We start from the raw sequence: 22,840 nt of genomic DNA on the forward strand, positions 1-22,840 counted from the left end.
ACAAAATTTTTATTTTTGTTTGATACATTTAAAACAAAGAAACATAAAATAAAATGAGTAAGAAATACAAGATTCTGCATGGGTCATCAAGCAAGCTTGAGTGTATGCTGTCTTTAAAATAAAAAGTTGTCTGGACACTTCTTCTGTTTAAGACTCACATTAAATTATAGAAAAGATGGCCTTGAAACACTTAATCAAGAACTGTCCATGCTTTCAGGAAAAATAGATTTATACAAAGATGTACTCAATTATTTATATTTGAATAACTCAGGTTACCTGACCCAAACTCACACAGAATAAGCAATATAAAGCCACAGAAATAGTATTTCCCAAATGCATTTCCCAAAAAGTCATTCACACAAAATCATTTATATTAATCATGCAGGTTAGATATTACACCACTCTTATTGATCATTCTTTTCAAGGTCACTTAGAATTATATTAGTGTGTATACACAGAAGTTGTCTTTAGTCAATGGCATAAACTTTGCACATTAAGAACAGTCATTACGTATTAAACACCTGAACTATCTGTCAAAATCTTTCAGGTCACATCCATGTGGCTGCTGGGCAACCTTCTATGGAACAACTGTCATGACAACAGGTGAACCAGTCTGGATCGGTGACATCGGGATTGGAGGAGGTGCGACTGCTACCTATGCCATGCCCATCACTTCAGTCGACTGCTGTCTGACAGAGAGAACTTCTGTGGTGGTTGTAATGGGAACAGCTTGAACCACAGGCTGCATGGTCACTACAGTGATGGGTTTTTTACGTTCTTTGATTTCTCTGTTCATTTGACACCAGGAACACCAGACACAACAACAGGACACCAGGATATCCTCAAAGAGACTGCCCTATTGAAACACACACAAGCACATACACACATAGAATTTATTCTGTTTACTTCCCTATAAAGAGCACAATAGTTCCTTCCCACTTTTTCAACCATCTTGGTTCCAGAATTTTTTTTCCCATACATTTTTTCCATAGGGATTTCATAGAAGTCTTCATAAAAGTTCTAAGCCATGAACCAAAACAACCAGCTCAGAGGTGAATCACAATATTACAAGCTTTGTTTCAAAGTGAAAAAAAAAAAGAAAGAAAATCGTACAAAAAGATAAAGGTACAAGACTGTGTACTTAATGTCTTTAATGTGGCAAAAAAACTACAATTATCTAATCAATGTGGTTATAATTAAATTATAAACGATGATTTTAAGTACTTTATAAGAGAGATCTGCAGGAAATCAGCGACAGGCGGTTGAATTTTTTGACTGCTAAAATCGGTCTCTTCTTTCTGAATTTCAGAACTGCTTTTTGTTTTATAAACAGTACCCCCTAACCCATACCCCAAACCTAAACCTAACTGTCAGTGGAGTAAAAATGTAATGTTAGAGGGAAAATTGCAACCTCCAAATTGCACTTGTCACTGATGCGAACGTGTTTAATTCCTGGTTTCAACGTGGTATCCAAACCCAGGTCTCCCATGCTGCTGATGCAACACTGCTTTGCAGTGGAAGGTAAACACATTGGAGCCGTTGCAAACGTGTCTGATAGGAGATGGAGCTTGTCAGTGAGTCAGCATAATGGTGCCGATAGGGTACAGGAAGAGTCGGGAACAACATTGCGACCTACTGTGTGATCATGTTGATCACGCAAGACACAAGTAAGCATCTGAATTAAAAAAAAAATTATAATTACATTAATAAATTCCTAACCCAAACCCTAAATCTAACTCTAACACTACAGATACAAAAACAGCATTCTTTCATTTATTGTTTTGCTAATATAGAATCTCAGTACCGGATATCAAAACAGATAAAGACACTGTACTGTAGATTTTAGGTCATTCAAGACATTTGCTGCATGGTACAATGCTGGTCCAGAATTTGGGACATAAGGATCAAGATTTGAATGAAAAAACTAACTCGACGATTTCCCGCGAGATAATGTTGCCAATTAAACTTTCCATCACATTCCACATTTGAGATCTTTCTTGATTTATAGATTTTTCCCCTGGCAGAGCAGAGGGTAAAACTCACCCCAATGTCGTATCTGTGACGAACTGCCACCCTCATTCCCAAAGTAACAGGTGGCACACATACTACCATTCCGAAAGCAGCCATAAGACCTGGGCCTAACAGGTCTATCAGAGGCAGACAGGTGCTCTCCCCAAACTCCCCAGTGGTGGAGCAGGCAAAGCATGGGCAGCACCAGTATGCATAGCAACCTGAGGGCAAGAAAAACAGTAATTCTCGCTTTCTTGTCTATGGATCTTAGACAGTGAATTACTTTTATAAAAAACAGTTAGTATGAAAAGTAGAAATGGAAAATTAATATTTTTACGAGGAATTACCCACTTACAAAGTGCACTTACAAGAATTCATGTCCTGGCAACAGTCAAACAGTCCTGTACTCCAGGCACTCATTTGAGTTTTTACCTTCACATGTGGCTGCTGGACAACCACGGTAGTCGCCATAATTATTTAGCCTTACTGATATAGAGGAATAACAAGAGAGCAAAGGTTATCGCTGATACTATTGAGATACTGTATGTACTATTGATATATGTATTTCCAGCTACCCTCTGGACCAGTAATTATTTTAAATCTGTGAACTAAATATTTCTTTAAAACAGTAAAAAAAAATATCTTGTAGAAATGTAGTGAGTTATGTAAAAATATAATTCATATAAATAATTACATACTCTAACATTGCAATATTAATGGTAAAATGAAAAGGTGTACAGAACAAGTTATTTTTCTTCAGAGACCTTTTAATTCAACCTAACGAATACAAAGCAATTATTAGTTTCATTTTTCAAACATGATACTTTTACTCTGATGAGTGCCAGCTGGGTAGTTGTCCATGACGCACGTGAACCTGTTCATCTGGTTTTTTCTGTTCATAGTTTGTGAGTACAATCAATTGAAAGATTAGTGTTCTAATGTTTGTATATACAGAACAAAGTTAATTGTATAATAACAAAGTATAATAATAATAATAAAATGATCAGAAGATTTATTCAATAAATGTTTAATGCAAAGACTATTTAATTAATAAAATATTAATACATTATTATTCATATTAAAAAATAAATACATTAATGAAGGTTTGTTTGCACACAATCTTACTGATACTGGGAGATGTCCATGTTTGTAAAGTAATTTAGAAAAAATATGTGTAATTTAACATCACAACAGTCTAATGTTTTTTGTCACAAGGTTTTCTGCAACAATTATGTTATTCAATATGATTTATAGTTTAGTATTCAACTATTTTGTTTAGTTTCAGAACTTCTATAGCTTCACAAATGATCAAGCATGATGTAACTGAAACAAAAAGAGCCAACTGAGAATTAGCAATTAATAACTGCTGGTTGTAGAAGCAACCTAGAATAGCCAATTTCACACAATTAAAACAATTATTAATTATATAACTATTAACTAATTATTTCAGTAGAAGACATTCTGAAAAATAAATAAATGCTTACATACATACAGCACATCTAAAATAATAATACACTTTGTCCTTATCAGTATTTCTTAAAAGATGGTCATGCACAAAAGTCATTATTCATTTGCTAATCATTATACAAACCTCACTTACTGTAGCTGCTGAAGAAAAAAAAAAAAAATGGCTTACTTGCTCTCTCTTCAATTGTGCAACTTTTCAGTGTCTGTAAAAAGTAAAAATGGACTGTATAGGCGCAAGGTTTCATTACAAATAATATGCAGCCAAACCTGAAAAGATGTCCAATGAGGTCTGTCCAAATGACTGATTGGTGAATTAAAATCAAGATAAGTCTGTGCAACCTTGGCCTTGATACTATCTAAATGATTGAATCTATCTACATCTGTTGTGCCTTCACCATTTATGGCCATTAAATTTTTTTTTTTTTTTTTTTATGTTAAAGGAATCTTCCTGGTTCAAAAGTTAAGGTCAATCGACAGCATTTGTTGCTTAATCTTGAGTACCACAAAAATTACTTTTGACTCGCCTCTAGAAAAAAAAAAAAAAAAGAAAGAAAAGAAAAGAAAAGAAAAGAAAGCCAAAGCAAATATCAAGGTTACAATGGAAGTGAATGGGGACAATTTTTAGAAGGTTTAAAGGTAGAAATGTGATTCTAATAATTTTATTAAAGCACTTACATTAAATAGTCTGTTAAAACTGCATTATTTGAGCTGTAATGTTGTTTAAATCATCATTTTTGGGATTAGGGTTTACAGTGTTACGTCTTCATATGTCGGCATTTAACTTTACATAGAAAAGGTTAGTAAGCAAATTTATCACCCTAAAATCAGGTACACCACTAAATGCATGGGAATTTCACTAAGCATTCTTACATATATTCAGTTCTTTAGAGTAAATCTAAAGATCCAGCAGATCTAGGTAAATATCAGTCCCTGCTTGCAACTTTTTCAGATAACGTTAAATCTGGAAAAACCTCCTATTACCAGAACAAGATCAACAGCACCACAGACACTCGCAGCTTGTTTAGAACATTCAACACATTTCTCTGCCCTCCCTCTCCACCGCCTGACACATCACTGACAGCAGATGTCTTCGCCACATTTTTTACTAATAAGGTTACAACCATCAGCAATACATTCTCAGCACCACACCTTGTCAAACACCTGTCTCCTGTATGCAACTATTCTGTCCCTATGTTCTCTCCTCTGACTGACACTGAGGTCTCTAAACTCCTCCTCTCCAACCACTCCACTACCTGCTCCCTTGACCCCATTCCTTCTCACCTTCTCCAGGCCATTTCTCCGTCCATCCTACCTGCACTCACACACATAATTAACACATCTCTACTTACAGGCACTTTTCCCACTACATTTAAGCAGGCTCGAGTAACCCCGCTGCTGAAGAAACCCGCATTTAATCCCACACAAATAGAACACTACAGACCAGTCTCTCTCATCCCATTCATGGCAAAAACACTTGAAAGGGCAGTTTTCAATCAAATCTCTGCCTATCTCTCACAGAACAAGCTGTTGGATGACAATCATTCAGGCTTTAAAAGTGGACACTCAACTGAGACTGCCCTGCTGTCTGTCGCTGAGTCGCTGAGATGGGCGAAAGCTGAATCCAGATCATCAGTCCTGATTCTACTGGACCTTTCTGCAGCCTTTGACACAGTCAACCATCAGATCTTACTCTCTACCCTCTCCTCGCTGGGCATCACAGGAACTGTGCTTGACTGGTTTAATTTCTATCTCTCAGGTAGGTCCTTCAAGGTAGCCTGGAGAGATGAGTTATCCAAGCCACATCAGCTACTTACTGGGGTACCTCAGGGATCAGTGCTTGGGCCACTTCTCTTCTCTATATACACAACATCACTGGGACCCATCATTCAGGCACATGGTTTCTCTTACCACTGCTATGCTGATGACATGCAACTCTACTTGTCTTTCCAGCCCAACGACTCCACAGTGACTGCTCAAATTTCTGCCTGCCTGGCGGACATCTCGGCCTGGATGAAGGAGCATCACCTGCAACTCAACCCAGCCAAGATTGAACTCCTTGTCTTTCCAGCCAACCCTGCTGTTGAACACAACATCACCGCGCAGCTGGGTGCAACTACAGTAACGCCTTCCAAATTGGTCAGAAATCTAGGGGTAACCATCGACAACAGACTAAATTTCACAGACTACATCTCAAAGACCACAAGATCATGTAGATTTACACTCTACAATATCAGGAAGATAAGACCCTTCCTCTCTGAACATGCCACACAACTGCTTGTCCAGTCACTTGTAATAACTAGACTGGACTACTGTAATGCTCTCATTGCAGGCCTCCCTGCGTGTGCAATTAGACCCCTCCAAATGATGCAGAATGCAGCAGCATATCTGGTCTTTATTGAACCAAAGAGAGCACATGTTACACCATTCCTTGTCTCTCTCCACTGGCTGCCGGTTGATGCACATATCAAATTCAAGGCTCTGATGCTGGCATACAGAACAGTCACTGGGTCTGCTCCAGCATACCTAAAATCATTTATGCAGAGCTACACACCCACTAGAAGCCTGTGGTCGTCTAAAGAACGTCGCCTTGTTGTACCAACACAAAGAGGCACCAAAACACTTTCGCGGACTTTCAGCTTCATCGTACCACGTTGGTGGAACGACCTTCCCAACTCCATCCGTGAAGCTGACTCACTCTCTGTCTTCAAAAAATTACTAAAAACACATCTTTTTGGGGGCCTGGGTAGCTCAGTGGTAAAATATGCTGGCTACCACCCCTGGAGTTCGCTAGTTCGCTAGTTCAAATCCCAAGGCGTGCTGAGTGACTCCAGCCAGGTCTCCTAAGCAACCAAATTGGCCCGGTTGCTAGGGAGGGTAGAGTCACATGGGGTAACCTCCTCATGGTTGCTATAATGTGGTTTGTTCTCGGTGGGGCGCATGGTGAATTGAGCGTGGTTGCCGCGGTGGATGGCGTGAAGCCTCCACACGTGCTATGTCTCCATGACAACGCGCTCAACAAGCCACGTGATAAGATGCGCGGGTTGACTGTCTCAGACACGGAGGCAACTGGGATTCATCCTCTGCCACCCGGACTGAGGCGAATCACTATGCGACCACGAGGACTTAGAGCACATTGGGAATTGGGCATTCCAAATTGGGAGAAAAAGGGGAACCCCCCCCCAAAAAAACCACATCTTTTCCATGAGCACTTAACCAGTCATTAAAAAAATAAAATAAAAAATAATTCTGTTGCACTTTATTCTGTTTTGAACACTATTATGATGCTTGTGATACTTTGTAATACAGCACTTTTCATACCACTGTCTCCTAAGATGATTCGCTTATGTTTTCCTCTTTTGTAAGTCGCTTTGGATAAAAGCGTCTGCCAAATGAATAAATGTAAATGTAAATGTAGAGACCCGGCACATATATCTATCACAAATGGATCTACAAAATGCCCAAATTTGAGAAATATTTTCAAGACAATTAGAAAATAATAGAATTAAATATATTTTGATGTTTTATTTTTCATATATTAAAGAGATGATGCAACAGATCAGGACAAGTGGAAGAGTACGAAATTAGAGGTGTTTCACAGTACATGGAAGGATAGCTACAAACAGGCCCTAAAAGCTGCCAGGTCTGCATATTTGAGCAAACTCATAGAAAATAACCACAACAATCCTTTATTCAGTACTGTGGCTAAATTAATTAGTAAGGAATAAAGCTTCGACTGAACCAGATATTCAATCGCAGCACAGTAATAATGACCTCATGATATAAAATTGAAATCATCAGAACCAAAATTTGAATTATACAACCATCTGCCATAGCACCTCAGAAGACAGTGTCTCATATAATTCCATACAAGCAAATACAGTCATTCACTGTCATAGGTCAGTATTCAAGAAGTCTTTACTAAAGAGTCATCTATTCAGCTAGGTATACACCTAATTTATCCATCAACTTAATTAACATCAATTTATCCATAGTTAAGCTGCATTAGTTAGGTCCGCTGGAACAGGAAACACTTCTCATATTTTTTAAATCTGCTTTAAAGGTGCATTCAGTATTCCTCTAACTAGCGTTAGCATTGCTCTTCTTCGTGTAATTTAAGTACAGATACGACAGTGGTGTTAGATGCTATACTGCCATCTATCCATGTGGATCAGCATAATCGTCTCTGCTGCCCCTGCCAGCTCTGGAATATCATTTGCATCTGGAAAATGTCAGAGTTTGAGGTAATTTCTAAAGTTATTTATTACTACTATAATATAATTGCTTTGCCTAAAAACAAATGTCAGAATTCAAGTGAACAGAATTCATATGAGTCCCTCATATAAATAACCTTTGGAGACTGTCTATGTTTCACGTTATTTCTAAAGACAGTTATTACCTTTATTAGAAAACTGCTTAGCATAAAATAAACCTCAATTATCTAGTGATACAGAATGTCATGGTAAAGGAAATATTAGAATTGTTTTTGATGATCAAATTTAGCATGTTCATGAATACTGTATTTGAACTGTATTCCAAGGAAACCAACATCATGGTTTACTCAAAATCCACAACAATTGCTGTGCCAAGCTACTAAACGAATGAAGACATGTGCCGTTTCATAGAGGTGGAGGTAGATGGGCCCACCTTATTATAGCTGTGATAACAAAGAAAATAAAATTACATGTTGTTTTCTGGTTGCATTTGTAAACACCGCTGAAAACTGTCCATTACTAACATACGTTGACTACACAGTAAAAAAGTTTGAGGGAAACATGTATGAGTTTTCTGTAAATTTCACTAATACTATTTTAGAGAGTGGTCTAAACAATTAATAATTTATTACCTGTCCAACAAAAAAGAAGCAACATCGGCATCACTACTCATGTTTTTCTCTGTCATCAAATCTTTCCACCTTGAGTATGCCATATTGATGTTTACTCTAGTTTTATGTCTTTCTGTCTTCTTGCTTTGGACATTTTTCACTTCTTTGGCAGTACAGTTACTGAATCTCCTGTTGTCTCTGTTTCTAAAGCACGATAATAAGTATGTTCCATTGTGTTCTTTTCACTCTTCGCATCACCAAACACTGCGCCAAGCATAGACATGCTTATCTACATAAGCAGCAGCCAATCAGCACAAGGATTTTCTTCTTCGACGTTTAGTGAAACACAGCGAGTCATGTCATTTCAACATGGCGAAAAACACATTGAAGGGGATGACCTGCACCATGTATAATAAAAACACTTTTTGTAGAAAACTATTATGAGTACAGTCTTCATCTCATGTGAGTGTACACCACTCAGATCACTGTTCACAAAAACACAATTCATTTGTTAATGTGTAAAACTTTTTAAATTAGCCCGAAATTACTGAATGCACTTTTAAAGTGAATGGCATCTATTCTAATATTATTCTATTTGTTTCCCTGTCTCAACCTTGGGATGCATATTCTGAGGTTACCAGAGCCTGCCAAAACCAGCTCCAGTCCTGCCTGATGTCCGACTCCCACTGCTACGTTTTGCTGATGTAATGATGACTAACTGCTGTCTGTGCCAGCCAGCCCATCATTTAAGTCTACTACGATGGACTTCACAATGAATAAACTAATGCCATCTCCAACCGTAAGACATGGGATACTTCACTGGTCACTGCCTGAACCTTGGATTTAGGATGGACTTCATCAAAATGAACTGCCACAAGCTTCATATGCAAAATTGTAAGCCGACCAGCACCACTGATCTGCATCTGCGCAGTTAACGCTGTGCTCACAACACGCCAAAATGACAGATGATTGTCCAGTTCCCAAAATAATCTCCTTTGGATATAAAGATTTCGAATTGGACCGTGTGAATAAAAAAGATATGCCAGATGCACAATATGCAACACAAAAATATCCGATACAACCACCACAACCTCGAATTTCATCAGACATTTCAAAAATCACAAGGAAAGGTAAGTAAATAATTTCATTATCATTTCATTATCCAGAAAGATTAATATGTAAAATTACGGTTCAAATGTTTGAGGGTTGTCATTAAAATGATTCATGATTAATCTCATGTTTTGTAGCGCAACAAGTTTGAAATTACCCAGCATTGCCTCTAAATGTGTGTGTGCCTTTTCTAAACCTTCTCAACAGTCAACAGTATACCATAACCATTTGTTGGCAATATAAAAACATAACAGGCAGATTTGCAGTCACAACTCTTTATTTAAAATGTGACAAGTAGTATAAAATATACAGAATGTCTGGTGACGAAATCCAGGTGCTCTCATAGTGAATATGACTTCTGAAGACTTCAAATAAAGCCCTTGAATGCAATACCTTTATGACTATTTTATATAAATGTATCTCTGAAGGGAACTGACTGTCTTCAGAAAAGTTTCGATGACATTTTCTTTTTCATCTTTCGTCCGAATAATGCCTAATAAAGTAGTGTTTATAAGCGCAGGGCTGCTTTGTGTACAGGCGTTACCAGGGTAACCGCTATATTTCTGCTGTACCATAAGCGCCACCTACTGTCAGAGAGCGAGTTTGCATTTTCATTCAGCCCGTTTGCCGTTTTTGTTAGATCAATGTGAAAATCTGACCGCATTTTTACACAGCATTCACGCAGTGTTATACATTTTAACTGGTTAATTCAAAAAATCTAAACAATTCGGATAATAAGGTATATAGAAGTATTCACAGTATGTTTAAGTGCCCACCATAAAAATACTGTTCATGTTCATTAATGCAGTTTACTGTATACAATTCATATAAAAAATGAATGTAAGATATGTATATAGGACTTGACTTGCTTGAGGTGAGTCACTGACTTGACTTGACTTGCTTGAGGTGAGTCACTGACTTGAATTGCTTGAGGTGAGTCACTGACTTGAATTGCTTGAGGTGAGTCACTGACTTGAATTGCTTGAGGTGAGTCACTGACTTGACTTGCTTGAGGTGAGTCACTGACTTGAATTGCTTGAGGTGAGTCACTGACTTGACTTGCTTGAGGTGAGTCACTGACTTGAATTGCTTGAGGTGAGTCACTGAGTTGACTTGCTTGAAGTGAGTCACTGACTTGACATGACTTGCTTGAGGTGAGTCACTGACTTGACTTGACTTGCTTGAGGTGAGTCACTGACTTGACTTGCTTGAGGTGAGTCACTGACTTGACTTGACTTGCTTGAGGTGAGTCACTGACTTGACTTGCTTGAGGTGAGTCACTGACTTGACTTGACTTGCTTGAGGTGAGTCACTGACTTGACTTGACTTTCTTGAGTTGAGTCACTGACTTGACTTGACTTGCTTGAGGTGAGTCACTGACTTGACTTGCTTGAGGTGAGTCACTGACTTGACTTGACTTGACTTGCTTGAGGTGAGTCACTGACTTGACTTGACTTGCTTGAGTTGAGTCACTGACTTGACTTGACTTGCTTGAGGTGAGTCACTGACTTGACTTGCTTGAGGTGAGTCACTGACTTGACTTGACTTGCTTGAGGTGAGTCACTGACTTGACTTGCTTGAGGTGAGTCACTGACTTGACTTGCTTGAGGTGAGTCACTGACTTGACTTGACTTTCTTGAGTTGAGTCACTGACTTGACTTGACTTGCTTGAGGTGAGTCACTGACTTGACTTGCTTGAGGTGAGTCACTGACTTGACTTGACTTGACTTGACTTGCTTGAGGTGAGTCAATGACTTGACTTGACTTGCTTGAGGTGAGTCACTGACTTGACTTGACCTGACTTACTTGATTTGTCTGCACTGCACTTGAGACTTGCTTGTGACTTGAACATGTGTGACTTGCTCCCACCTCTACTACACACTATCTTGGAATGGAATACACAGACAATCAATGAATTGGCAGCTTAAGCCTTCATTGGCCAAATGAAAAATGACAATGCATCTGGGTGAACTTCCGAAGTTAATTCAGGATGGACTTCAAAGAATTGTAGTCATTAATCTTACAGTTCATACAAAACAATTTTGTTTAAACACTGGCCCCTATCATTTACTTAGTTTACTCATTAACACCATGACTTGTGTTAGACATAGATAACCAATATTGGCATTATAGTCATGCTGTTTGGCCAGAGGGGAAAATACTCCCCTCTGTGGGGTCACTGTGGGGTCACTGTGGGGTCTAAATTATTTTATTTATTTTTAAGGCACAATCTAAAATACTGTTTTTATCAAACTGCACAATGACGACTCCAAGACAGACATTGCAGGTTAATTTTCTGTTGTAGCATAATGTTCTGTAAATCTGTGTGTTGTGAAAAGTGCTATACAAATAAAAATGACTTAACAAATCCAGAACAGGATTCATTACTTTCACATGGAAATTTCATGAGATGCAACTGCCTGTCAAACACATATTTAGCTACACATTACACATAAGCTACACATAGGTGTTTTGTCAGGCACTTATTGAGTCTAAATAGATGCACAACTTATATAATTTCAGTAGGACTCAAATGACAATAGTCATATCATACTGTTCATGTGTTTTACCAGCTACACAGTAGTTTACATCCATGTTGTTTCTTCATCAAATAGAATGCAAATAACTGAAACAACAGTGCCACCTTGAGTAACAAATAGCATGTATATTATGTATGTGTAGCCTACACGCATATGGGACACTGATAATTCACCACTGTTGCACAGAAAATCAACGTGATATAGTATTTATTTGTATGAATATAGTACTCATTTCTCCTGTAATAAACAAAGAAATAGATATCCTGTGATAGTGTAAACTTATATAGACATGAAATAATCATAAAAAATTTAATTTCTGGAAGTGCAAAAAAAAAATAAAAAAAAATAAATAAACTTTTACATTCCTAGGGTCTCTAATGACCCTATACACTTTTGGTACTTAAGCCATTATACTTTTTTGTTTTACACTATTTATTAGAGAAAGATTGAGGAATACTAAAAAGGTGTGGGCACAACTCCAAAAAAAAAAAAAAAAAGAATGAGGTACAGGGGGTGGAATGAGGCACCGGGTCACTAAAGACCCAAGGTATGCATTTAAGGGTTAACAACAGGGCAGACTGAGGTCTTGTGGCTCTAATTCTTAAACAGTGAGTATTTTAATAAGATTGTTTTCAGATTGGCCCCTTTCACTACCATTGTAAGTGTCTCACTGATAGCCAGATTTTTGCTTCTTCTTTTTAAGAAAAGAAGCAACAAATTTGAAATTATTTTAGAATATTCCTGGAATATTCCTTTAAAAGTAGGAGTTCACCGCTGTGTTCCACAATCACCCTCAGAACTGTTAATGTGGGAGGAAAGTAAAAACAAACATTACATATCTAGATCTGTACATAGTGAAACATGGTCTTTAAATCCCAGAAGGATTACATAGACTGTTCAAATTTTCAGTATGGATTTTAAAGAATGTGTGAGACAGATTCTGGGCCCCCTGATAGTATCCAGTTCACTTTAACACATTAATATGTGTTGAAGGCCAGTTTACATGATTTACGTTCCAACCGGAGGTCACTGAGGTCATTTACACGCTATAAAAATGGTTTATAAGGTAACTTAAAAATGTGCTTCATGTTGTAACTAGTTTAAATCAAACATATTATAACATCACTGAATCAACCTGAATACATGGTTTAAAAAAAAACACACAAAAAAAAACAAACATTTAATGCTTAGATCAAGTTGAAATAGATCTTTATGCTTACAATTGCAAGTACTAAAGTGATAAGTTGCTGTAATAAAACCACTCCAGACAGTTTTCATCACATGCTTTTAATCATTATAATTAATGAATAGTTAATAACACAAATGTTTTTTGTTATGTTTCGGTACCAAAGATTTCAACAATTTTCACTATTACCACAAACACAGAATTATTACTTGCATAATAAAAAAATGTCTGAAACATAACTGATTTCTCTCAGCACCCATTTCATCATATTGGTGATGCTGATTAGTAACTGATCTCTCTTTTAATTCAGGTTATTCTTTATTTAAAAGCGCTCTATCTATTTGTCATGTGCATCTGTACATTTAATTTAGTTACTGGCAGTAGCGTTTCTAAGGGGGGGGGGGGGGGCCGTGCCCTCCCATTAGACCCCCTAAATTTAGAGTGGTAGAGTGGTTGGAGTCGTTTGCTTATTTTCTGTCCCAACTGAGAATTCAGTGACGCTACATCATTGTAAATAGTCCAAACTAATTATATTTAAACAAGACACGGATGCTCAATGAATTTATAATAATTTTTAGCAGGGTAAAATTAGTTTTAAATCAGAAATGTTGTCTAATTCTTGGGTGTTTAAGGGGCCGTCTGCAAATTCCTCACACTACGCTTAATTATTGCTGCCGTCCAAGTGTTCATCCAAGTGACTTGCATGTCCTGTCTATCTATCAAACACTGTTATTTCTGTAAAACACATATATAAAGGTTGAAGTTTTGAACACGTCAATTGAATGAATGCTTGGACACCGCAGATGTTTGTGCACAGTTGGTGGTATTTTCAGAAGGTCCCTTACATCCTCGAGGCAATGAAAGCACATCTCTGCATTTTCAGGCATAATTCTGCAGCAACAGCAACAAGCGTTGACTGTTTTTAGAACAATGTTTTATGCCCATATGACATAGTTATATATTCTTTAACCTAATTATGCTAAGGAAATCTTTGTAAGATCTTCGCCTCCAGAAAGTGAAACCGAATGTCAAACGAATATTGAACCTACAACTAATTTCTGGGATATTGGTGGAAGTTTCAGGGTAATTATGTGGTTTGGGGAACAAGTTTTCATCAAAATAAGAAAAAAAGTCAATTAAGATTACTGTAATAGCGCGATTTCCCTCGTCATTAACACGAAACCTGGTTTTCTGCCCTTTTGAATGCACCTGAACCCAACTTTTTTAAGACAGATTTTATCTTGGTAAGCATTCATTGTTTTAAAGAAGAGGACATATTTGTACGTTTATCACATTTTCGTATATGAAACAAAATGTACAAAATGTTATATTATGAAGTAATTTTTGGTTTTGCACTGTACAATCATACGATCAGTACACTTTAAATTTATTGGGGTAATTGACACAAAATACTTTTGGGAAGTTGGCATGTCGTGTGACATGACATCCTCCATCTAACACTTTTAAAACATTTACTAATTTTGCACAATTAGTGTGCATGCAGCTTTTATAACCTCATAGTAATTAAGATAGCCTACATGGAATAATATTTGAACTTTTAAATATTTGTAACACTGCAGGGCCATTTACAATGAACTAGTGAATTAAAAAATGTGCTTAAAAATGGCAACAATCTTAAAGGAAATGGTGACACTTTACAAGACCTGTACACACATTGTTTATCCTGCTTAATTTCTAACCTAAAATATTGATGTGGCATTCATTTTTACTCAATCATTATACCGCATTTTTCATTCTAAAGAACAACATGGCTCGAACATGTTTCCATAATGTTTTAATGAAATTTGATTGGAGTTTTATACTTGTGCATAGGACATTTAAGGTGTAATGCAGCTGCACCCCTACAAGCACACCCGGCCTCAGCCTGGCTTACCCAGCTAAAATGGTCTAGAACCAACACTGGTTACTGGTGCATACTGTATATGACAATATAGACATGAAAAGTGTGTTTTCCATTTAGCATATATATCCTGTATTTAAAACTTGAAATGAAATACACTGTCTGTAGATTGATTCGAAGCTATTTATGACATGCTATTATAAAAACTATGCTAATTATTAAAATACTGAATAAAAATATAGTTGTAATGTAACAGTTTTTTTTTTCCCCCTCAAAGATCCAGAACAAAGTAAGATGGCATGGTGTTAGATACCTTATCCATGGTAAAATCCTAACACAGGTCTCATCATCATACTCATAAATAAAGTTTGCAGTCATCCAGAACCTGTAACAACAGATCAGCAAAAGATTTTCAGTGTTGTTTTGTGTTTGATATGATACTGATTGTCTGATTAATTAATCAAATAATAATCAGTTAAATTTAGTGATTTCTTACCCATGCACACTTTCAATCACTTATTCCTGTGTTGTTTATGATCAGCAGATCTGCTCCTCTGCAGTATCTTCTGCTCTCACTCCAGCTTTTCCTTTTAGAGTAAATGTAGTAAAAACTGGATTTATAGTAAATCAATCCATCTGTAAATGCAACCAGTTCAGCCATTGACTCTTTATTTCCACATAGAGCACAGTTATCCAAATTCTTTCAAATTGATTGTACCCAAATTGTTACTATATCTTTTTAATATTGGATATTTATTTTGTTTTTAATAACTTCCAATTTACCCTCAAGATCGTGAAACAGGTCAGCCATATCCAGGGTTGGGGATTAACGGAATACATGTAGCGGGATTACGTATTTAAAATATAAAATATAAGTAACTGTATTCCACTACAGTTACAATTTAAATCATTGGTAATTAGAATACAGTTACATTCAAAACGTATTTTGATTATTGAAGAGATTACTTTGCATTTTATTGTCATTTGTTTCATTTAATATTTAGTCCTTTTAGATGGAAAACATTTATACATATAAATGATGCGATCCAAAGTGCATTTGAACAGCGGTGAAACACTTTCTTATGATGTGTTACATTCATATGAGCAGACAGAGAAGTAAGTTTGAAGTAAGTTTGGAGCAGAAGAAATAGAAATAAACCTTGTGTAAATTGTCAGCTTTATGCTAAGTTAAAATGCTGTTTCTAGCCATTTTACATGCACACGTTACCAGGCATGATCATATTTGTTTATCAAGAAAATTCACGTTGGATCATAATTTCTTTTTTTCTAGTAAGACCTTTGATATTAGGGCAAAAATCATATTCTTGATAATAATTTTTGTATTGTTTTCCTGTAAAAATATCTAAAAATCCTTAAAACAAGATCAATTTGATTTCTCTTGTTTTAGAAACAACACTGCATAAGATATTTAGGTTTTTCAGAGAATGTATTTTTAACATGTGTATTTTGTCTTACTGTACTGACAGAGTTTTTATAGTCAAAACAAGTGAAAAAATCTACCAGGGCTGAAGAAGTAATCCAAAGTATTTAGAATATGTTACTGACCTTGAGTAATCTAATGAAATATGTTACAAATGACATTTTACAGCATGTATTCTGTAATCTGTAGTGGAATACATTTCAAAAGTAACCCTCCCAACCCTGGCCATATCCTTATTTAATTCTTCAAGTTGACTAGATAGCTTTCTATACTTTTTGAATAATCCGTCCCTTTCTTTTGTCAAGTTTGCATTCTTGTACAGTAACTGGTCTCTCTCTTTAAAGTTTTCTGGACATTAGGTTTCACCCAGAAAATGGAGCTCACAACTGCCCATACGTCCAACAAGTTACCGCTTTGGCCATAGTTGAACATTTTTAACGTTTTCTGGTATATAAGAGCTTTCTCTTTAGTTTTCGTTTGAACCAGGTCAAATTTATCCTTTTTTGTTTAACTTTGTTCATTAAATAATGTCATTGTTAATATTACATTGGCATGTGTGGATGAAGATTCAGGCTGCAAAGTTGATGTTAAGTTGCAGAAAATCTGTGTTGGAGCCTTAAATTGGTCAGAATGACCTGCAACAACCAGGACAGGTTAAAGCTTACAAAACAAACAAACAAACGTGTAAGTAGTCCATGTGGCTTGTGCATCATTAGGTAACGAAAATGGCAAAAATATGTCTGTGATGCCAATAGTCCCGAAAATGAACAGTTAGATGTTCGAGTGGGGTAACCAACCGGTCTGATGGTGAAATGTCCCGTACTGAAGGCATTGTGTTCCATGTTGCAGCAGCAGCAAAATGCTCTAATTTATCTCTTTGTTTGTTTACTTGCTTATTTTGACAAGAGAGGCCAGAATTGTTTGAATTCTTTGTTTGAATTGCATCTTGATTTTGAAAAACAAATATCAAATGAGCCTCAATGTCAGATTTACTACAGAATTTTGCCTTAATACATTTCTAATCCAGTGGTATTGCGGTGCACCGGCCTTGTGGTCCCAGCATTTACCAGATATGTTCAGCAGGGGGATCCAAAACATGCAACATACATTGTATTAGTTGCTAAATGTGAGAATGCCAACAAGAGACAGAGATACATTTACAGCTTGATGCATTCAACATTTAACCCTAAATCTATTTAAAATACTATTATTCAAACAAGTACATTTTCCAATAACTTTTCACAGTGGTAAAAGTGTTGTGAGTGACCCACATGACATGTCCTGAATGTTTTATAATGCTAGTTTGTATTGCTTCAAAACAAAAAAATTGTAAAACCCCTGAAATATCTACAATACAGGAAATTCACAGGTGTCTGTTTCTAAAATAATATGTGGGATTTATTCTGGGGCCCTGAGAGTATCTAGTTCAGTACAACAGTGATGATGTTGGAATATCATGCAACCCAGATAGCACATGTACATCTCTGAGATGTTTGTTTTAGATCTTTTCATCTGGAAAGCATCGTATTAACATCTGATAAACATCTTAAAAAGATCAGATTTACAAACAGTGGCGATCCTGGCATAGGCGTTATAGGCAGCAGCCTAGAGCGGCAACGCTATCTGGGCCGGCTCGACAGGATACCTGCTTGGCCGCGGCCACCCCCGCTCAGAACTCTCAAGATCGCGATGGGAGAAGGAACCCCGAATTGTGCCACACCGTACCTGGCTCGCAAGATCGCGATGGATGAAAGATCAGTATTCATTGTCTGGTTATTTTTATTTCAAGGGATAGTTCACCCCAAAATGAAAATTCTCTCATCATTTACTCACCTTCACGCCGTTCCAGAAACATGACTTTATTTCCTTTGCAGAATAAAAATGAAGATTTTTAGGAGAATATCTCGGCTCTGTATGTCCATAAAATGCACGTGAATAGTGGCCAGAATTTTGAAGCTCCAAAAAGCACATAAAGACAACATAAAAATGGTCCATATGCAGGGGTGTAGCACCAAATTTTGTTTTTTTATTCTTCTGAAAATCTTCGCTTTTGTTCAGCAGAAGAAATGAAGTCATACACATCTGGGATGCATAGGTGAATTACGGGCCGGGCCAATGGGGCCAGTGTCCAGGGCCCCTTGACTACCATGGGGGCCTGGGCTGCAAGGTCTTGTGGCCCATCAACTTTGAAAACAAATGTTTGTATATGCTTAAATTTGTGGGCCCCACAGCTTATACAAGGCCCCCTCAACAGGGTGCTGTGACTATGAGGGCCTCCAACCCCCTTTTGCCTTTCTGTTTCTAACTACCTTTTTTGAGTAACTCTTTAATCTTATAACGCTGTCTGGTGAAAGTTTCCATGCTCTTCTTGAAGTAGAAGACCTTGTAAAATAGCTTCCAAAATAGCTACCTTCATATTTTGATGCACTCATCTTTTTTTATGTGAAATCTTTGCTGATTTTGATAAAGTAAAATTAACAATAATGTTTATATTGTTTCTGATATTCCTAAATTAGTATTTATTGAATTCAAGCAACATGTGCAAAAGGGCTGTCGAACAAAAACGTTTATTATACTATTAATTGCTATAACTGGATGTTTGCCCTATATTACAAAAAATAACTTGGCTTAGGTGGTTGGGAAAAAGAAAATATTGATGTTTTACTTTGTGTGGTTCAAAAGTACTGATTAAACTAGATACGTAAAGTTTGTTGAGAAAAACTATAATGTTGGTCTGACAAAACCTTGTCTGAAAGTTTTAAATAGTTTAAAATTAAGTTAGAAATTTTTACAGGATTATCAGTAAGACAGACAGAAAGAAGAGAGCATCTTAAAGCAGATTAAAGGGCTTGTGTGTAAGTTTTGAGAGCTGAAGTTTGAAAATACGAACATTCAAAAACAGACTCATAGCTCATTTAAATATTCTGCCAATGTAATATTGTCTACGGGATTTTTGGACACTTTGAAAAGGCTTAAATGATGCCTTCTCAGGGCTTTTCAATGGAAGAAGAATAATGGTAGCCAAGCTGTAGGGTCGTCCAAACATAATTTCCCAATAAAATGACCAAATAACCACTCTATTTGAAAGAAATAGGGTGTAGGGATGATCACCTGAATGGAACGCATCCCATCATTCAGTTGAGTTGAAAAGATATAGCAGCATGAGCCAGAACTTCCTGAACACTTTTCTGAATTTCACCAAACCCTTGCATAGATACTGTAGGAGCCTATACTGTATTTGTTAAATTCTTCAATATTTAAAGTGTTTGATGAGGTTGAAACAGAAATGTTTCATAATGTATTATTGCACCTTTAAATATATGCAAGTTTACAGATTTATCACACATTTTGTTACATGCAATTCTTTTTTTTTTCTTTTTCTTTTTTTTTATGAATAATTTTTAGTATTTACATTGAGTTTATGTTTAACAAATGTTAAAATGTTACTGTCTCTTTAAGAACAGTGGCTGTTCAGCAAATGTGTTTCGGTTGAGCAGTTTCTTTACCACATCCGTGCTGTGTGTTTGAATTAATCTTACTAAATAACATAACAGGTATTAAAAGAGACTTGAATAAATGAAAATCTATTGCGTAGTTTTCAACTTTAAAAGATTATTGGATGGAAGGGGGGCCCTAAAAATAAATTGGCCCCGGGGCCCTTGCTAGTCATAATCTGCTCCTGCTGGGATGGCATGAGTGTGAGTAAATGATGAGAGAATTTGTATTTTGGGGTAAACTGGCCCTTTACAACTCTTTTATCTCTATCTCTTTGTGTGTTTCATTAATAACACTAAAGATACATGCAGTAAAGACATTACAAATGAGACCTACTTTTAAGAAGTCCCAAGGACTCATGTTTTAATGTTTTGTGCACAAAATGGGCATTGAAAAAGTCATTATGCCTTTTTCCATGCACACATTCACGTTTATAACAAGTAAATTTGCTATGAAAACCATCTACAGCAAGAAACTTTGAGGTCATTTATTTCAGAACACAAATGCCATGTGAATCTGCAGTCAAATCAAAATCAAATCAAATCACTTTATTGTCACACATCCATATGCACAAGTGCAACAGTGGGTGAAAGTCTGGGGTGCAGTTCCGAGTAACATAGCAGTCATGACAGTGATGAGACATATACCAATTTAACATCAGTCTCAGTTTCTTACATGGAAACTTACATATCCTTGTGTTTTATCACAAATAATATCAAAAGTGATTTAATGTACAGTTAAGGAGAATCATACAATTTAAATACTATATAAAAATTAAAATACAGATTTAATGAGACATAAGAATAAATATATGAAACCCTTTCTGTGATTCATTATTTCAGCTGACACGTTTACCTTCATAATTTCTTATATAAGTTATAGGACATACATGACAAGAGCATAGCTGTTTCATAATAGTTTAAAAAATCCTGGCACCAACGAGAGAGACTTGTATAGCTCGAGCCTTCATCTCTCGTGACATCTGACACCAAACGCAGGGTCTGCAGAATGTGGCCAACACGCAGTCATCACAGATAGTGCCCTACAAACACACAAAGATATCTCATATACTCAACTTTAACTAATGATGATTCTGATGACTGATGATTCTCACCTTTATTCCATAACGTTTGCGCATTGAGACCCTCATTGCCAGTGTTATGGGTGGGGCGATCCCACAGACGTCCAGCAGGGGGAGACATAAACACTCACCGTGCTCCTTGGCTTTTATACAGGTAAAACACCAGAAACACCAGAAAGCAAAGCAGCCTGTTCGCCGAGAATGGGATCATTACAATCTTCATAATTTTTTTTTTGTTTTTTTTTGTTTTGTTTTTTTTTTCTTTTTTTTACCTAGGTCCATAGTAATTATAATATTGTACATGGCACCATGTCATTAAGACACAATATAGTAACATACTGTAAATGCTTTGGGAGTGATAAATGGGTTGGTAATTAAAAGTATTTATTTATTTATTTTTTTTCGGATCAAACCAGCAGGGGTTGATTCTTGAGCAAAGCACTTTGCCTAGGGAAACTGTATTTGTAACAAAAGGATGGCTCCATTCTATGCATATATTGATGAAAGTCACTGAAATTCCACTAGCCACAGTTGTATGGTAAAGTCATCGACCTCACTTACATTCAGGCACATTATTGCAGCAGTCACAAATGCCTGATCCCCATTTATCAGATTCTGTGGAGACCATAACAGGCTGTGGCTGTCTGATTACCATTGTGGTTGTCATCTTTACAGCTAAAAATGTACAACAGGAAAAGAAGCATGCTATGACTTCAGTACCACAAACTCTCATTTAACACCTTTGAGCCAAACAAAAGTGGTTAAAGCTTTATTTCATATTTAGAGAGAGGACTTGCAAGTTTCACAGTGAAAAGTATTCATGCTCTAAAACAAAAGGCTAAATTATTAGCCTCACATAACAATTCAGAGTGATGACAAGCTATTTAGATCCTAAATATCTGTGTAGAAAATTTACACTCACCAGTGTGTTGTCAGATCCAGTGTAATGGACTCTGGAAAGTATCAGCTGATTCTAAATCTGTAATAACAATCATGCTTTTATACTGATTGGAGGATGATGACAAAAGATGAGAAGTGATCATCCTCTTTGAACAAAAGAACTTCTTATAAACCTCCTCAACCTGTTGGACCTGATCATGTCAGCATCCTTCAAGCATTACACATTTATATAAATACAACACAGACAAAAAAAATAAAAAATAATAAAGGGTGCGGACTGTTGGATTGTTTAAGAAGATTCCAGACATGCTTATTTTATGAAAATAAGTATATTTATAGCTTCTCATGAAACTAGCCACATTAGGTATCGAAATAACTGATAGCATATGCACAGTGTTGGGTGTAATCTGATTACAAAGTAATTAGTTACTGTAAACGAATTACTTTTTAGTCAAAAGTAGTGTGTTGTTTTACATTATAAATTCTTGTAATCAGATTATAATAACTGACATTTAATTAATTACTTTTAATTACATTACTTGGGTAAAATATTATTTATGTTGAATACATTTTTAAAATAAATTATGCTTATTCATATACAGTATATATATCTGTATGCGTTTTTTGTGACAGTTGATGGATGTGCGCCCACCAAATGAGTCATTGTAAGGGAGAAAATGGTTCAGAGTGTATGATTTGCATGCAACAATGAAATATAGACATTATTTTGAATCCTTTGCATGGAAAAACAAAAAACTGTCTGTGAAAAATGTTTTAGAAATGTAACTTAAATGTAAAGTAATTAGTAATGTGATTACTTTTTTGATGAGGCATAAGTAATCTTATTACAATATTAATGGAGTAATTTGTTATTTGTAGCAGATTACTTTTTGAGTAACTTACCTAACACTGCCTACATACAGAGCA

At 36.3% G+C, this 22,840-nt stretch overlaps 2 protein-coding genes across 3 annotated transcripts; both read right to left on the reverse strand.

The window, feature by feature from the left end:
- Positions 1–27: 27 nt before the first annotated feature.
- LOC127433170 (cornifelin-like) lies at positions 28–3,698 on the reverse strand. Of its 2 annotated transcripts, none has more exons than XM_051684876.1 (4): positions 3,611–3,698; positions 2,379–2,496; positions 2,044–2,231; positions 28–856 (listed from the first exon to the last, which is right to left on the reverse strand). In XM_051684876.1, exons 2-4 carry the CDS (start codon positions 2,479–2,481, stop codon positions 656–658), a joined length of 492 nt encoding a protein of 163 aa, XP_051540836.1. In that variant the 5' UTR covers positions 2,482–2,496; positions 3,611–3,698; the 3' UTR covers positions 28–655. The 2 variants fall into 2 exon arrangements, with proteins under 2 accessions (XP_051540836.1, XP_051540834.1); XM_051684874.1 differs by having other exon boundaries at positions 3,602–3,693.
- Positions 3,699–20,400: 16,702 nt separating this feature from the next.
- ponzr2 (plac8 onzin related protein 2) lies at positions 20,401–21,996 on the reverse strand. The gene is made up of 4 exons (XM_051684877.1): positions 21,936–21,996; positions 21,575–21,688; positions 21,047–21,201; positions 20,401–20,974 (listed from the first exon to the last, which is right to left on the reverse strand). The coding sequence occupies exons 2-4, from the start codon at positions 21,678–21,680 to the stop codon at positions 20,852–20,854; spliced, it is 384 nt and encodes a 127-aa protein (XP_051540837.1). The 5' UTR covers positions 21,681–21,688; positions 21,936–21,996; the 3' UTR covers positions 20,401–20,851.
- Between the last annotated feature and the right edge of the window lie 844 nt (positions 21,997–22,840).

Source organism: Myxocyprinus asiaticus, chromosome 43 (assembly GCF_019703515.2).
Source record: "Myxocyprinus asiaticus isolate MX2 ecotype Aquarium Trade chromosome 43, UBuf_Myxa_2, whole genome shotgun sequence".
Taxonomy (NCBI): Eukaryota; Metazoa; Chordata; class Actinopteri; order Cypriniformes; family Catostomidae; genus Myxocyprinus; species Myxocyprinus asiaticus.